Source organism: Lytechinus variegatus, chromosome 2 (assembly GCF_018143015.1).
Source record: "Lytechinus variegatus isolate NC3 chromosome 2, Lvar_3.0, whole genome shotgun sequence".
Taxonomy (NCBI): Eukaryota; Metazoa; Echinodermata; class Echinoidea; order Temnopleuroida; family Toxopneustidae; genus Lytechinus; species Lytechinus variegatus.
Genome location: NC_054741.1, coordinates 6,827,756 through 6,846,493, shown reverse-complemented (window position 1 = coordinate 6,846,493; position 18,738 = coordinate 6,827,756). Strand labels below are relative to the sequence as shown.

General features: G+C 35.6%; 1 protein-coding gene and 1 long non-coding RNA gene across 2 annotated transcripts; both read right to left on the bottom strand.

Moving 5' to 3' along the window:
- Positions 1–485: 485 nt before the first annotated feature.
- On the bottom strand, positions 486–4,992 carry LOC121409375. The gene is made up of 3 exons (XR_005969141.1): positions 4,834–4,992; positions 1,641–1,834; positions 486–609 (listed from the first exon to the last, which is right to left on the bottom strand). It is a non-coding gene; the product is annotated as an uncharacterized LOC121409375 (long non-coding RNA).
- A 3,913-nt stretch (positions 4,993–8,905) lies between these two features.
- Positions 8,906–15,027, bottom strand: LOC121407176 (development-specific protein LVN1.2-like). The gene is made up of 6 exons (XM_041598130.1): positions 14,897–15,027; positions 13,379–13,536; positions 12,670–12,754; positions 12,272–12,466; positions 9,889–9,983; positions 8,906–9,293 (listed from the first exon to the last, which is right to left on the bottom strand). Exons 1-6 carry the CDS (start codon positions 14,985–14,987, stop codon positions 9,234–9,236), a joined length of 684 nt encoding a protein of 227 aa, XP_041454064.1. The 5' UTR covers positions 14,988–15,027; the 3' UTR covers positions 8,906–9,233.
- Between the last annotated feature and the right edge of the window lie 3,711 nt (positions 15,028–18,738).

Sequence of the window (18,738 nt, the reverse complement as noted above, 5' to 3'; positions counted from 1 at the left end):
TGGACGCAATTACATTTTGTCTAAACGAAATTTATTTTGTGCATTTCGTCGAGACGAAAATGATTTTGTGTGACACAAAATAAATTTCGTGTACGAAATTAGAAAAGCGTCATGACAAAAAGATTTTCGTCTGAATAAAAACACATTTTGTGTACGGAATTGCTTGAATTGCACAGAATATACTGGCGTACGTTTGGCACGCCATACACAAGAAAAGGCTGTCAAAAATGTGTTAAGACTTCATAACTTAGAAACAGCTATGTAAAATGGTCCTCAAGTCTTGTTTCATAAAATGTTTTCCACCACCATGTGACCATCAGCAGCAGCAGCGGCGTCGTTGTCGTCCTTATCATCATCATCATCATTTGATTTAGCAAAACAAATTGTTTTACAAATTAATTTATAAAAAGGATAAAATCACAAGTTTGAGAAATTGAGATTCCCATGAGCATATGAAGTTGTCAAGAATGGCTATTTACCTCTCTTTCCTATAGTTAATTGTTGTCCATCTGAGCCTGACTTTCTCTCTGTAACAGCTTTTCTCTGTTGAGTGCCCCATGTAGTAGTAGAGAACCATCGATGACAGATCACATTCTGATCAGGAAACTTCTATCGTAAAGGATCATTAATGGAAAATGACAATAGAAGTATTATTTTCTTTATTACAAATATATTTAAAGAGCTAGATACATAGCTAAATATCACTTGAGAAAACTATCAAATGCAAAGAGGTAGAAAAAATTGAGCTAAAATCACAACTAGGTCTACATCTATGTCCATGATTCGAGACAAGACACCCTCAACCCTCATCCAGTTGCTGACCGGGCTTAGATGAGAACCATCAAAGAGGCAAACACAAATTAGTGTTACAGATTTTTAAAATTTGACATTATTTCAGGGCAAGGCCACTTTCCACATTTTTGTATGATCCCACAAATGTGGAATGAAAAAAAGGCCAATGAGAGGGGAATCAAGGCCATTCAAGAGGGCTCCCATGACCATGGCCTTAGAAAAACAAGCCTGGGTGTTTGTTGCTTCAATATGAAATTTTGGATCTAATGTTCAATTCTATTCAAAATTTATGATCAGACATAAATTTGAATATATTCATTCGTGCCTATCCTTTCCACTCCGGTGTATTGTAAATTATTGTGTAAATCAAATACAAGACAAACAATTAGGATGATTTCTTTTTCTCAATGCATATTCATAGTCCCAGCTATGCAAATTAATAGTAATTTGTACATTTTGCTTGATTCACAAAAAATATTACAATGCAATAGTTTAACAAAGTTTTCACCTATTTTTTTTCCTTTCTGAGGACCAATCAAAATATTTTATACAATGTATTTTTTACTACAACTTGAAAAAACAGGAATTGGGGGGTAACAAAATCAATTCACATCTTAAATTTTTAAGACACATCTGATGGTTGCTGGCCTATCCCTTCCCTTTGTAGAATCAACTTTTAATGTATATTGCCAATTCAAGATGAGCATAGACTTGGTGATCTTTTTTTTTAAATATACTCCGTTGGACTTCTACTTGATTATTCATAATTATGTTCAGCAACCTGCTTTTCTTCATATTTCTGCTTGAACCTCGAGATTTCATTTTACTACCAGGTTTGGATAAATTACCTGCCTCACACAATATGGCCTAGTAGGGGTGAATTGTCGATATGGACTCTGCCATTTATCCACTGAAGAAGGCCTCGTACTGCATAATGTGCACCTCTGTATCACTCTGTTCGACAGTGAGGTCAAGATGTATTGCGTCCCTCTGATACTCAATTCATTCAACATCTTCAATCTGTGCTTTGCTCATTTGAATCCTGTGGCAAGATAATAGGCTTATGGTTCAAAAAAAATATGGTGGAAAATATAAATTGCAATTTGACCATCTAGCTCAAACTGTAAAACTTTGCTAATAAAGAAATGAGAAAAGTGGGGGAAAATGAAAACAGACATTGTGTATTTGTATGCACAGAGAAAATATGACTTTTATTTTTCTATAGTTTCTTTTATTAGCATGATACAGTATTTTTTTGCACATTTGACAATAAAGAGACTACCAATATGGTAGGTGCGGTAATATTCAGGGTAACCCAGGCAGCTCCGGCCCCTAAAACGAGGGAGACACTGGGGTATATTGGGGTCTCAATCGTAATCTTATTGGAATGTGGAAACAGAAATTATGCTCTTACTACGATTATATGGTTGAATGCAGGGGTGAATGTCTATTGTAACACACAAATCCTGACATCGATTCGAGGCACAGACTGGAACCTCAAAAAAACAAAAAGTTCTTTCGCGATACATCTCCTTCTTTCAAAATAAAAGAAAAAATGACTGATCAAGACCGAGGCTATATTTTGTTTTTTTGAGGTTCCAGTCTGTGCCTTGATGTCAGGATTTGTGTGTCACGATAGACCTTCATATTGTGGTAAGTGCATAATTTCTGTTTCCCCAATCTACCCCAGTGTCTCCCTGTTTTGCACGGTCGACTCCTGGGCTCAGGCCCGCTTCGGGGGCTGGAGCTCCCTATCCAGGGATGAATTGTTTCCAACAATAAATAAATACCCCCCCCAAAAAAAGGAAAGACTTCCATATGTCCCCTCCACTAATTTTAAAAAATACTTCTCCAAAACCCCCTTTTTTCATTCTCTTTTTCTTCTTTTTTTTCTTACTTCCGGTTGGAGCTTGGATTCGAACCTCTCGCTGCTGATCGAGGCATCTTCTGTCCGTCGCCCTACTCCGAGCTAGCAGGAATTGTTGGCCATATTAGTTAATATGCCCAGACGCCATTAATACTGCTCATCTAAGTAAAAATCCAGGACAGGCGCAAAACGCACGCATATGAATACACACAGTGCTTCGCGAAGCACTGCGTGTGTTCATAATGTGTGCTTTTTGCACCAGTCCCGGATTTTTTTTGTTCGTAAAGCTTTGCGCGTTATATAACATTCTTTATTTGACAGTAGGAATTGTACGATGTAGCGTAGCGCAGTGCAGTAGCCCGCTACCATGCCAAAAAAATGTGAGTGATGTCATCGCCACCTATAAAATCTTAAATGAAATGTCAAAAAAAATGTAGGCCTATTTGGATACAAATTTTCAGCTTTAATATGCTTGTCTGATTCTGAATTCTTTGGATTCAAACCTCTCGCTGCTGATCAAGGCATCTTCTGTCCGTCGCCCTACTCCAAGCAAGCAGGCATTGTTGGCCATATTAGTTAATATGCCCAGACGCCATTAATACTGCTCATCTAAGTAAAAATCCAGGACAGGCGCAAAACGCACGCATATGAATACACACAGTTCTTCGCGAAGAACTGCGTGTGTTCATAATGTGTGCTTTTTGCACCAGTCCCGGATTTTTTTTGTTCGTAAAGCTTTGCGCGTTATTATATAACATTCTTTATTTGACAGTAGGAATTGTACGATGTAGCGTAGCGCAGTGCAGTAGCCCGCTACCATGCCAAAAAAAATGTGAGTGACGTCATCGCCACCTATAAAATCTTAAATGAAATGTCTAAAAAAAAATGTAGGCCTATTTGGATACAAATTTTCAGCTTTAATATGCTTGTCTGATTCTGAATTCTTTAAATAATCAAGGCCAAATCGTGGTTTTGGGAACCACTCGTAGATTTGTGTACGCGCACTTGTGTACAAAGTGAATGGAGGTGGAAATAGGGAACCGTGCGTGTGACTGAATAAAGCGCTGCTGTATGAAGTGAACGGTGGTTCCCAATATCATGATAATGACAATAATCTTTTTATTCAAATTGGTATAAACCCAAATTTAATGACATACGCCTTAAGTCAGAATATATGATCAAAGCAATAGAAATACAATGGCCAATAATCAACTGACAGATAAAATCTTTCAAATGTGCCGAAGCAGCTACCCGGGGGGGGGGGGGGCACTTACATTGACGACTGGATACCATGCGCGACCAAAAAAACATGTAAAAAGGATGTCTTTTTCACGATAGGGCACGTTACGTATGTAACGTGATAAGGGTGTCAAAAACACAAAAATAATGATAAAAGGGTATCTATTTTGCTAGGAAAACTACGTGTTTAGGGTCGAATTTGCGGGGATGATAAAACAAAATTAAAATGTTTTATAAAGGATGTCCTTTTTGCCCCGACACTTCGTGTTTAGAGTCCGATTTGCGCGAGGTGTAGAAGGTGGGGTCGTACTAAACCAAATAAGGTAAATAAGACGACCTAAGGACCCGTAACAATAAAACATTCCTGTAGGCCTAGGTTAGGCCAGGTTATTATGTTAGGGGTTAATTTCAGGGAATATCTGCCAAGAGTCTTTTGGAAACATAACTAAGTCAAAATGAGTACTTTCACCCCTTTGAAAGTACTATCATCATTTTGACTTTTGTTTCCAATACTTGTTAAGGGTAGGGTTTCACACGCCAATACTTGTTAAGGGGTACATTTTCAGAATATGGAAATTACGTGTTTAGGGTGCTTTTCGAGACCCCATATGGGCATGGTCGCGCATGGTATCCACCCGTGAATGGAAGTGCCCCCCCCCGAGCAGCTGCTAGCTGCTCGAGCCGCAAGTGTAACCCGCAGAGTCACATTACCATGCCGAAGCTCCGGCGGCAATAGACATGGCAAAGACGCTGACTACTGCGAACACAAAACAGAACGAATGAAACGTCTTTCAAAACATCGTAAGTCTCATAATTACGATACCAATCGTGTTTCAAATTAATACAAAGATATTTTTGCAAATATTTCATTGACTTGGAATGATCAAAATTATAAATATCAATACATATGAGTGAATAAAAAAAGTCGTGCTTACTTTTACTGAAGTTTACATTTTGTCCTATTTAGCAGCTGATATCGGCGCATCCTCGTTCAAGGTTATTCAAATCTTAAAAAACTGACAACTTGAAAAAAGTTTGCAAGACTTTTTTTGCCATAAAATTTAATTTGACCAAATTTGAAACTATGGTGTTCGCCAAAGTTTTTCTTTGGCAAAATTTTTATGCAACGGCACCTGAGTAGATAACTAAGGCCCACTAAAGGGACTAAATCTTAAATCAGGGAGTCGGGAGGAGACTCCCTGGCCTACCCCCCCCCCCCCGGTTTCCCCCCAATGTCCGTCCCATCATGTAAGTGCCCCCCCGGGCTTAGTGTTAGAACTAGGGTTGCAAAATTCCCGGGAATTTTCGCGGTGGAAACTTTCCATGGGAATAAACGGGAATTTATTGGGAATTTTGGGCAATTTTCGGGAATTTTCAAGAAGTGTTGGGAATTTTCAAGAAATGTTGGGAATTTTCAAAAAGTAGCAATTTTCTGATATTTATATACAGGAATTGAAAGGATTGTTCTGGCAGATGATGCTTGATTGTGCTTTGTCAGCAAGTTTCAAGCAAAATATAAATGCTAAGACAGTCAGACAAGGCAGAATTTCAATGAATTTCATGTAAAAGTTGATTTACTTTTTTACTGGTTGAATGGTATGTGCGATGGCAGTACATGTACACTGCAAATGATTTACACTAATGCCTCTTAGATATTCTCATCTTTTTGCAGATAAGAATCATTATTAATAATAATTATGGCATTATTGTTGTTATTAGCATTATATTATTATTATTATATTATCATCTATTTCTCATTTATTTCTGCATAGCAGAAGTGAGAACTTTGTGCAGTTTGTAGTGTTAATTTGATGAGTATATAGTTTTCTGGCTCAAGCTTAAAGTTAACTTCAGTTCAATTAACCCTCTTAGAAATAAACATAGTATTTTTTAAATACTAGATCAAATTAAATGAAACTGATATGAGATTGTCATTTAATGTCACAAAAGATATGAAATTGATCACAAGTTTCTCAATCTCAATCAAGGTCAAAGGTCATTTGAGGTCAACAAACTTTAATAGTGCATTTTTTTTCTCCCATTGCGAAAAATTATTCATCTTGATTGTTTTCAATGTCACCCATTATAATAATGTTATTTCTTGCCCCCCATGTTTTCGGGGGGCATCTCAGAAATAAATTAGTAATATAACGTTTTTTGTTCCTGGACCTGATTTTCCCATTTTTAGACTCAAGCCAGGTTTAGTCAGTGCCATAGCTGCTGGTGGGATTAGTCTACTGTGCAAACCTAGTCTGCAGTCACAGACCCTGATTGAAACTTTGATAAAAAAGTGGGTCTCCATGCAAAGACTAGCACATAAAATCTTGCTGTTTCCTGAGCGTTAGGGCCTTCTGTATACAAGGCATGAGTAGGCTGCACATTCAGACCCTTAACTCGAGTGAAGGCTTTGCACAGCAGACAAGGGCAAACCCTTCACTCGAGGAAAGTGGTCTGAAGAAGCAGCCTAAGATTTCTGGCAATGACTTGTGTACAGAAGGTCCTTTCGTTCAACAGAAAGTTGTATTCGTGCTAGTCTTGTATGAAGTCCCACTTGTGGATCAAAGTTTCAATAAGGGTCTGTTCATGCAGGCTACATGTAGGGAGCAGTATTCTTTTAATAACACGCTATTATATAATGGCAGGTTCTCACATAAAAAAACATTGATATTTAAAGAAAAATGAAAAAAAAGTGTAATGCAAAGTATTATTTTTTTCATGTTGAATTGAAAAGCTTCATTTTGTACATAATGCTCCATCATGTTACTACATTTACATATACTATAATGTATTTATGTAGTTTGATGAATATTTTATACCATGGGCAATTTAAAGAATGAAGAATAGTATAAATACAAATGGAAAATATGATATTTTAGGTTATCAATTTATAATTTTGTATTTAAAAACAGAATTTATCACTTTTTGTGAAAAAATGAAAATTCCCGAAAATTCCCAAAATTCCCGGCAGCTGAAAATTCCCGAAACTTTCCATGGAAATTTTCCAAAATTTCCGGAAAGTTTCCAGCCCTTTGCAACCCTAGTTAGAACTCCCAAAACCCCCATTACCATATCCATTTTAATGGCCCTGACCATAAAAGACCATCCCTCGATGAATACACCCCTTATAATCAGAGAAATTTGATAGACAGTGTCAGTAGCCTGTAGACCATCAGAGGAACTTTAATTGGATTACTCCCACCTTAATTTGTTACGCCCCAAAACTAATGATAGCCTATATATAATAGACTGACTGACATCATAAAGCCTTAGACTTCCATCCAACATTAATTCAACTTCAGAGATTTATTCTTATACTGTACTTTGAAAATATTATATTCATCATCTCCTGTTTTCCGAATCTTAATACCTTCCTATATTTCAAATTGTAATTGTAGCTGATGATGCATATAACTTTCTCAAGAGTTCCTCATTCATGCATGTTTATGCTCCGAAATAAATAGCAAACGGTCTTAACCACAACCACATTAAGATCATCATCCAGCACAATAGGCCCCCTATATGCTGAACTAATTTCTCTAGAAACTACGATCTATGCAGGTAAGACAAGAATTGACAAGCAAATTGAATATTCTCTCTGAAAACTTTCACTCTCACTTCATAAAGGGGAGGGGACTCAGGGAGTCAAATGGGGGCAGCATATGCCCCTCTCCCCCCCCCCCACTACTGGTCACACCTCTAGCCCAAATTTTCTCATCATTTCCACTCAGCCTGTTCATCTTTCTTTGTTATATATGAAAACATGACTGAAAATATGTTTTAACTGGGATAGCCTAAACCTGTTGGTTATAAATGGTTGAAACATTTTATCTTTAATTGCTATTTTGTAAAATTTAGTGATTTTATCAATCAATTCAGATTCTTGTCATGTATCCATCCTTTTCTAAGGCTGTTTGACTTTTTTAACAATAACTTATGTGCCCACAATAAAAATCAACATTAAAACAAACTTAACGACAGCCAAAGCAGTAAGTTTGAAGTCAAATCAGTAATGATTTTACTTTAATATGATAGACAGAGGAAAGGCACACAATGAGAACACTTGAGGATACAATACAATAAAAGCAGGAAATTACTCATCTGAAAAGCCAACGATTGTCTATAATCAATATTTGTACACTCTCTTTATCTGATAACTATCAGTTAGACTATCAAATGTAATTATGAAATGATTTTGTATTTATACATTTTTCTATTGGAACAATCCTGATTGCAGTCACTTCCCACGAGGCACTATCCTTTTTCAAGACTTACAATTTCATCATTTCATAATAATCATTCTATTAGATGTATTATCATCACTGTTAATTTTGTTCATTTATATTTACTAGCAACTAGCTTGTATAAATCAGCCAGCTGAGGGTTTCCAGAAAATTTAAAAATGACACACTTCAGTTAGTACTGACTCATGAAATGATTAGTACTATAATTTGTTTTCATAAAATGCACAATAATTAAAAGATTTGACTCAAAGAACATCAAAAACTATTTTGTACTCTCATCATTATATACAGATATCTTAAATCATAGGGAAAAAATTGGTTTCATATAAATGATTTCATCACATTAAAAAGTCACATTTTTATATAATTATATCAACTGATTTTCTATTGCTTAAATGATTGAATATTTCAAAATTTATCTTAAAAATCAAGATAACAATATCTACAAAATTCAAAAGCTATAGCTTCCGTTACATCTACACACAGTACTGTTGACAAGAATGGAGAGGGGAATAGGTTGTGCATTTCAAAATACATGGGCAGAAATTGTACCTCCTTCGTGTCATTCCAAGAGATTGGTTGCCCAAAGTGTAATCAACATCATGCATTAATCACTGTGTTTCTCTTTTAATTGATTAAAAACCTCAATTGAACAATAGTCTTCCTTGGATCCCACTCTTTAACTCTACTAACTGATCTTCATTCTTTCCAGTGCTGGCTTCATCTTTTAATGAGATAAAAATCAGATAATTCTTTGTTTCTTCCAAATTCTCATTTATCGCCTGTGCTATTATGCAAGTCTTGAAAGAATGGTTTGCCAACATGATAATGAACAATGGTGAGCATGTATCATCTAAACACACAAAATAGAAATTAAATTTCTTCCACTTTGATTGGCGCAAGCCTCCATGATGAAGAGAACATCATCACACTTTACAAGGACCATGTGAGTCAGTATTTATCCTAGTATACTAATTATTTTGTATAACTTACAAATCAAGAATTGGTAATAAAAATAATAAAAAAAAATTTCAAATATCGAATTCCCTATGTAAAATGCATCTGATCTGGATCCCTTTGCAATATGACAATACTTAGAAGAACCTCTTAAAATTCAGCTTTGGAATAGGATGGCGCTTTACTGCATTCGACTCCTGTAAGAAATTGAACAAAGAAATGAATTCATACTTAACTTGGATTAATATTAGAGTACAAGCAAAGGAAGAATTCAACAATTCACAAGAGGAGCGATTAATCTGAAACTAATACTTGTTTACAGCCGAAATTTTCTTGAAGGTCAAGACCACCCCAAATAAACATGAATTTGAATAAATATGTAAAAGTCAGACAAAGATAATGCTATAAATTTCATAAATCAAAAGTGAAAAAGAAAGTAATTCACTTTCAGTTTGGCATATTTTCACAAAGGAGAAATATGTTCAACAGAGGCAGTATGGAAATAAAGGAACCAATAACAAAACTTACTCTGTATTTCTTTTGCATTTCATTATGGGAGATATGATATTTTCAATGGTTCTTATTCATAATAAAAACTTGGTTTAATTTCTCTGTAAATTTAAGAAATTCCATTATTGCAACCCAATGTGAATCAGTAAAGACCTTCCTTATTGTCTTTACAATAAATGGACAACTTCTATAATTCATATAATATTTTTTTTAATACAATGTGACATCATCAGCTCTCTCATTTACATACCGACCTTCGACCTGTCCCATTGTCTTTCTTACCTGTGAGTTGCAGTAGCTGGGAAGGGTAAACCAATCTTCAGGATGGGGGATACCTTCTGTCATGTTATACCAACCAGAAGACATAACTACCGCAGCTGTCAACAACAACAAAAATACATTGGATATTGCTTTTAAATAGGGAGTTTAAATCATTAAATGTGATTTATTCTGTGCAATTTTATTCTCTGGGTGGTGGTGGTGGTTACTTTTGTTTGATAAGTATGATAATTTTCTAGGTAAAAACCAAGAATTACTTAGAGAATTATGGTCTTTAAACATACTCTGGAGCACTTGCGTGAATTAATAAATTGAAAAAACAAAACACAATTGAATTATTGCCCATTTCATATGTCAGAAAAAGGATCAACCTCACAATTTGTGACTTCATATTACAATGATTGATTACATCATGTACAAATTTTCTGACAAAATTTTTTTGAAGCAGGTCACTGCACTTTTTGTTCATGCTCCAGTGGGAAGGGTGCTATTGTTCTCATCAATCCCTGAAGACTTTTATAGATCAGGTGCCAAATGTCCTACCACCTGACCAAATATTGAAATTTTTCCACATTTCCATAGCTACCCATAGTTCAATCATATATTCAGACTAGGGATTAACCCTAAAAAGAACGGGGCTGATTGACTGCTTTTGCAATAAGTCTTACATGCAAGAATCTATCACTGCAATGTTGCATATAGTTCTTTTTATTAATGAGCATCTTTTGAGACCAATTTCGTGATAATTATGGTTCAAAAGTCGCCCATGCACAGGTTTTCTCCTTTGCATGGCAGACCAAAAATTGCTCCAAATATATTGTTTAAGGTACAGATTCAATTTCAAATTGTTTTATGTTTTTTGTTGTTAAAATCTCATCAACATATTTAGGCAAACCAGCAATAATAAACCAGGATTGAAAAATAAGAGTATTTAGACAGAAAATTTGCCCATTTTAAAGAATCATTTTGTGACTGGGAGTAAAAATTTGATTTCATGCATGATTTAGGAAACAAAAAACAATTTTGCAGAATTTTTTTTCCATTTCAGAGAAACATCACAGACACTATGTGCATCCAAATTTCCATTGAGATCATGCAGTCAACGGCTGAGATCTTTAAAGGACAAGTCCACACCAGCAAAAAGCTGATTTGAACAGAAAGAGAAAAATCAAACAAGCATAACACTGAAAATGTCATCAAAATCAGATGTAAAAACGGAAAGTTATAACATAAAGTTTCGCTTAATTTCTCATAACAGTTATATGCACATCCTGTTTGGTATGCAAATGAGGGGACTGATGACATCACCCACTCACAATTTATTTTGTATTTTATTAAATGAAATACGAAATATATTGATTTTCTTGTCATTGTCATGTGAAACAAAGTTTCATTCCTCCCTGAACACATGGAATTCCATTATTTTAACATTTTGTGGTTCCAGCAAGGGGTTCCTAATTGTCAAATTCGTAAAACTTTAAATATATTGTATAATTCAAACAATAAAAAACAAAAGAAATAGTGAGTGAGTGACATCATTGACTCTCTTATTTGCATATCACCGAGTTGAGCATAAAACTGTTTTGTGAAAATAAGCGAAACTTTAAAAATGTCATAACTTTCTTACTTTACATCCGATTTTGACGAAGTTTTCATCGTTATTCATGTTTGATTTTTCTCTATTTATTTAAATCAACTTTTTTTCAGGGGTGGACCCCGGAGGAGCCACTTCCATTCACAAGTGGATACCATTCGCGACCATGGGGTCTCGAAAAGAACCCTAAACACGTAATTTCCATATTCTGAAAATGCACCCCTTAACAAGTATTGGCGTGTGAAACCCTACCCTTAACAAGTATTGGAAACAAAACGATATACTCTTGGCAAATATTCCCTGAAATAAACCCCTAAACAAGTACAGGAATGTTTTATTGTTACGGGTCCTTCGGTCGTCGGCTTTACCTTATTTAGTTTAGTACGACCCCATCTTCTACACCTCGCGCAAATCGGACTCTAAACACGAAGTGTTGGGGCAAAAAGGACATCCTATTTGAATTTTGTTTTATCATCCCCGCAAATTCGACCCTAAACACATAATTTTCCTAGCGAAATAGATACCCCTTTTTCATTATTTTTGTGTTTTTGACACCCTTATCACGTTACGTACGTAACGTGCCCTATCGTGAAAAAGACATCCTTTTTACGTGTTTTTTGGTCGCGCATGGTATCCACTCGTCGATGTAAGTGGCCCCTCCGGGGGGTGGACTTGACCTTTAAGGATGGGGTTGGCTAAATCAGCTACCCCAGTCTTTCAAGATATCAACATATCCTAGTCTTTCTAAGTTTAAGTTACACCCAAATAAAAAACATGAATTTCCAGACTCACTTGCTGGTCCCATCTCAGTACTGGTACCCATGAATTGAGCACCTACAGGGAAACAGTCCTTGGTCCTCACTGTCATACTACCAGATCCCATTAGAGTGCCTTCACTGATTGTATTAACCCAGGTCTCCACTTCTAATGTATCACTAGATCCACTAAAGCCTCCGACGTACAGTTTACCAAAGGAGGTCGCAGTTTCTGGTAGAGAGAGAAAAAAACATTTAGAATGTACATTAACACTAATAAGATAAGCCAGGCATATGTTTTATAGAGTGTATACTAGTTTGGGGAGTAAAATAAACACAACAAGCATGTGGAATTATATACAAAGAATGGATTTTGAGAATACAAAACACCAATGAAGTGAGAGTGCCACCCTTGAGAGATATGGCTTATTTTACCTGGAATGCAATTTGAAGGCTCTGGTAACACTGCCTTTTGCTTCTCACAGAACTTGTACTCATCTATGAAAATCCACTGAGCACCCTAGTAAACAAAGCAAATAAATAGGAAATCATGAGATCCTGAATGACAGTTTACTGTATGTGACGTGGTAAAACAAGCTTTCATTAATTTTCCATTAAAAAGGATTGGACATGTGGGTTTTTATTACAAGTTTTGGGGGGGTTATTCATTTTTGTTCTTGAAAGTGAAAATAGGCAAGGACTGAATGACTCCCAACAATATTAAAGCATAAAATCAATGCAAAAACCAAACAACCGATTTCATGATTGAATCTAATGTTATAAAATCTACCAGTACTTGAACATACTGAAGCATCTTATACCGGTATTTGAAAAGTGACCTTGGCCTACATCTTCCCTTCTGGAAAGAACACGGTGTGATCACAGTGTGTTCACATAGTGGACTATGTGAAAATAATATCCACACTGTTAAAATGCTCAAAGTCAACAGTGTGAAGATTATTTTCATCATGTGGACACCTTGAAAGTGTGAAAATTCAGTGTGTTCACATTGGTTGAATATGTGATTCACACTGTGCTCAAATGTAACAGTGTGAAGGTGATTTCACATTGTGTTCAACACTGTGACCACACTGTGGAACATTGTGGTCTTTCCAGTAAGGTTGTAATGGTGGTATCCCCATACCTCTGTATAGTTCTGGATCATCCTGTAGCTGACTGAAGTGCCATTGGAAAAAACCAGATCAACCTTAAATCCGAACCTACGGTTCATAAAGTCCCATGCACCAAACTCAGCAACGTTCAGTCCAAGAGGAGGCTGTGTTGATTCACCGACAACACTCCCTGTCAATGAATAAAACAAATAGACTCAATCAAAATCAGGGTTCTGTTACCCCCCCCCCCAAAAAAAAAAAAAAAAACCCGTAAAAAATACATGAAGTCACTCCAAACAAAGAATTTGTGAAAGTCTTTAAAATCAATGTTAGCTCTAATCATTTAATTGTAGTTCTAGATCTGGCTCATGAACCATTATAATACTATGGCCTGGGTGTATTAGCACACCCATTCAGAATTAAGATGCAGAGATCTATTCATCTTGTTTGAAAACAGAAATATGAAAGAAGCAAATCAATTAAATTTTGATAAAAATCTAACAAATGATGAGAAAGTTATAAGCATTTGAATGTTGAGATCACTAATGTCAATGGAATTTTTCCCATTATGTGACATCACACTTGTATATCTCCCCCAATTACTTTTCTACATACATATATCACTTAAACTGTCACTTTAATCAATGATGGGAATCTAGTAATAAGAGAACAAAAAATCACAATCTGCCAATTCCTTTCAGTGCTATATAAAGTGGCAAAATAGGCAACTTCACAACTTTCAACCCAAAGGACAAGGCAATTCTCAGTAATATGTCAAGTATCATGAAAAAGGCAAAGTTCTCATAACTTAGTATGCAAAAGTGTTCCATCTATTTAACAGACCAGCTTTCCCTAAATTATGTATGTGTAACATGTATGATTATATAATTGATGAGAGTGAAAGGAAAGCTAACATTTTACTTCACCAACAATACTTCTTATTTTGTTCTTTTAAATGTAGTTCATTAACAGTATCAAAATTGTGATATAACAAGTATGTATTAGCAATCCACATAATATTACTTAGCCACAAACAATAACACTTGAAACCAATTAGAAAATGATTTGAAGTCAGCTGATCCCAGGAGGAATCTTCAAATTTTTTTTACCCCAGGTGTTTCCTTCTTGTCATGTGCATTTATCGTACACTGACACGACAAAATGTGAACTTCCAAGATTTCCACATCAAATAGGTCCAACTATCAGATTCAGACAAATTTAAGGAGTACTGGGAATAGCCTCTTAGTACAGTACTCTATTAATCTTCAATAACCTAACAGTAACAGATAGATACATGTACATGTACTCTGACTTATTTTCAATACCATTATTCTGCTCGTTTGCATACTGTATTTTTAATCAGTATCGCAACTAGAGTGAAAAATCTTAATGTTTTATTCTTTTTAAATATTTCCTGATTTTCTTAGTTGTTCTCCTGAGAGGGGAGGAATGCCAATATGCCATGAAGGTAGACAAGGTCTCATAACCGAAACAGACTGATATTTCTGTCTATATCACAACATATATGCTAAAGTCTGAATGAGACTTACCAAGGCCTCCCATGTATTGAGCAGGACCACATTTACATGCAGCACTAGCTGATGATACAAGCACAGCGGCAATGACAATCAGTCTTAGCATTTTGGTTTGTACCTGTAATTTAATCAAATAACATTAACAATAAGAGTTTGAGTACCAGTCAGACTGTAAAAGAAATCAAACCATGACACAGTATGTCACTGAGCTCAGGATTGAGCTGTGCCGAAACAGTGAAAAGATGTCGTCTTCTTCCAGTGTATTAAAGTGACGCTAGACTGATATGTCTGCTGTGTATGGTTATATACACCAAAGGTGAACTGGACTACATTGAAGAAGAAGAAGTAGAGTTCTTCAACACTTTCTAGTTCTCCTCCATACTGAGTCTCAGTGAATCATATCCATGATATCCCTGACCAAAATTATAAATAGACTGATTAATCGGTCTAGTGCTGCTCCAAGATGATCAGCGTACCAGCAGTGCAGTACAGTTTACTGCATACAGACAGTCTTTGGCCTATGTATAGGAATTCATAGCATGGCATTAATGCCATTATTTCAACTATATAAGAAATACCCATGGATCAAAAATTTGACAATGGAAAAAAAAGAGTCCCTGCTCTGACATGAAACAATTTTTACCAATTTTCTTGGATCCACGCCTGCCAAAACTAATAAAAAAACTCTGACTCTATCAACATTCTTTCTGGCTGCTGCACAGAGTCAGTATTCAAATTTTGGGAATTTTTTATTATTATTATTATTATCATTATTTATTTGACCAAATAATGATACAAGAATAGATGACATTATACATGGTAATACAGAATCAGGTCAGGTCAGAATACTGGTCAGGGGTGATAAAAGCATAATAGCTGTTGCTCGGAAGCATATCACCCCCCCCCCCCCCCCACATGGAGCACTGCATACAAATCAACTTATAAAACAAAGTGCACATAAAATAATCTAGCCCAATGTTTGGCAATATTTCTATAAAATAATAATGAAATGCAGAAGCTGATGGATGTTTACAACTAGAGAATGATTGAAAGTAATAATCAGAAAAGTAGGCTACTGGTCATTAATAAGTCGACTGGTAAAAAAAAAACGATGAGTACTGTATTACTATTTTGATAGTTAAATAATAAATCCCTGGCCAAGACAAAGATGGTTAGGGCTTATTATAACCTTGTTCATTGAATGAGTGCTTAGGCTTATATCTAAATCCATACAGATCATCCCAAAGTAAGTCAAAATGTGTGATTGATTCATTAAAATTGACTTGTTCGGCTTTTACCTAGCTGCAGCAGTCCCACACTTCTAATAGAGTGCGAGCGTACAAAGGGTGACACGATGATGTTGAATTACCAATTCGTCTACTGCCAACTCGTCCACTCACCACATGCCATTGCCATGGCCTCTTTTCATTTAAATTATGCCATTCCATCCATCAACATTTCATCTAACATAACAACCATTTGGTCCAATTATCACGCTGTCTAATAACCTTTCATATATGACCATTTCTTCTCCTAACCAGTTGTTCTAATATTAATATCCAATTCATTTTAATTCATTTTGCACAATTAGCATAGGCTCCTAGTCCTAGATCATTCAGAGACTAAATTAGTCACGACAGTTGACACTAGTCCACTGAATTAGACCAAATGAAATGACTATATTGGACCAACAACTGGTTATAATCTTTGGCTAATTTGCAATTAGACAATGTGGATAGTGGACGAACTGATGGCAGATCAAATGAGTGGACGAAACTGGCATTAACCCCGGGCATTAACCACGCCGGTCAAAAAATTAGCATCGCGGCGGAGCTTCGAGGCGGAGCTCCCTGGCCCTGGCTGGGCCTGGCCTGTGCCGTGGTTAGCTGCGCTGCCTGACTTGTCTTGGTTCAGTTTACGTACCTGCGATACTGGCTGCTAATGCATAAAGTCGTGGAATGCAACAACAAGAAGTCTATCAAACGGTGCAATGAATCAGATGTTAAAGTCCCCTCAAGTTTTATCCATGAAACATCTTACTTTAAATGCCTGATCAGCGATTTTTCATCAAATATATTTTCGTCAAGGCAGAATTCGTCAACGACGTTGTTTACAAATAAACTCACGTGAGTGCGGATTATTAGCCTAAATTCAGACTCCTCTGTCATAATAGTGGATGTGATAATACGTCTACTCTTATAAAAAAATAAATTCATTGAAAACAGCGATAATTAGGCCAAATCATATTATAATTTAAATTGTAAATAAAGAAAGGAAAACATCAACAGTTCCAAAAAAAAGTTAGGTACGTAGCATGCGGATTATAGAGATATAATTTTAGCTGGAAATAAGGTCAGCTGGAATATTACTTAGCCACGCCCCCTTGATTTATCGATCATCACGTGAGGCATTACGTTACATACATGCAGTTTCAACATGAAATCCATCTCAATGACGTAATCACTCACATGATAATGATGAAATGCATTCGTCTTCTTTTTTTTGTAATACCTCGTATGATCCTGTGATCCCCCTTCTCATCCCGACTTTTTGAAATTTCATCCCTCTTTGTCCTGAATCTCAAGCTGGGTGTGAGCTAGGGTGCACTGACTTCCACTGGACGTGTCGAACTAGTTTAGAAAATAAGAACATATACCTTCATCGCCAAAAAAAGTATTCCTGGACGTTACCGACAGTATAAAGCATTTATAAAGATAGATAGATAGATAGATAGATAGATAGATAGATAGATAGATAGATAGATGGATGGATGGATGGATGGATAGATAGATAGATAGATTAATAAAAATGAATAAGAAATAATATTAAGAGGTGATGTAACCCGGGGACGTAACATTCAAAGTTCTGAACCCAAAAAAGATCTTCAAGAATACCTAAAATATTTTTTCCATGCATTTTTAAGTCTAGTATGAAATTGATGAATTCGTAAAAAATAAGGGAAATATCATTATCGTTTTTTTAACGGCGTTGAATGTTACTAGTAACTCATTATTCCCTTTACTTGCTGCATATGGGTTATATTCATTGTTCAGACCAAGCCTCCTCCCCAAAGTTAGCTGTTAGGAGCTACTTCTTATCCCAGTGTATTGTTTTATGATGTAAGTTTCAACCAGAGAAGTAGCCGAGTTAATTGTTTTAACGAACAATTTTAAAGGGGTACTCCAGGCTGACAATAGTATGATTCAATTAGATTAATATAAATCAGTAAACAAAACACTGAAAATTTTGTCAAAATCGGACAATTAATGACAGTATGCATGTCTTCATGAATATTCAATAGACAGACATTCCAAGTTTTTCCTTCAAGAATAAAAAAAAATGATTGACAAATTTTCGCAACATTTTCACTGAAATCTAAACAATGAAATAAATAGGCCTATTTAAAATTTGACTTAAAGATAATGAACAAATAATTTTGTATACAAATAATCAAATGAATCATAATATCTAAGTGGTATTTTCTGTTACTCAAAATAAATAAGATGGTTACAAGGGTAGTCACAAAAGCAAAGCTTGAATGATTTTAAAACATGATTTAATACATTTGATATTCCCTGCTGCAACTTACTTCATTAGAAGGGAGTCATATCATACTCCCATGCATTAAAAAAGATGAAATAATGAAATAATGATTTCATGTAATAGCATAAGAAAAGGGAATGTGTGGATGTGACATCATCAGCCCACATAATAAATGTTCTTGATGATGTGCAATTGAGCATATAACTTCACAAAATATTGCTAAATTTCAAATAAAGATGAAATAATGAAATTAATGAAATTGTGATTCCATGTAATAGCACAAGAAAATGGAAAGAGAGGATGTGACCTCATCA

Excerpts from the sequence above, each read along its gene's own strand:
- LOC121407176 (XM_041598130.1), bottom strand. The coding sequence starts at position 14,987 with ATGCTAAGACTGATTGTCATTGCCGCTGTGCTTGTATCATCAGCTAGT. Across the intron at positions 9,984-12,271 it reads TACTGAGATGGGACCAGCAA|CTGCGGTAGTTATGTCTTCT; the intron begins GTGAGTCTGGAA and ends TGTTGTTGACAG. Across the intron at positions 9,294-9,888 it reads CCAGCTACTGCAACTCACAG|GAGTCGAATGCAGTAAAGCG; the intron begins GTAAGAAAGACA and ends AATTTCTTACAG.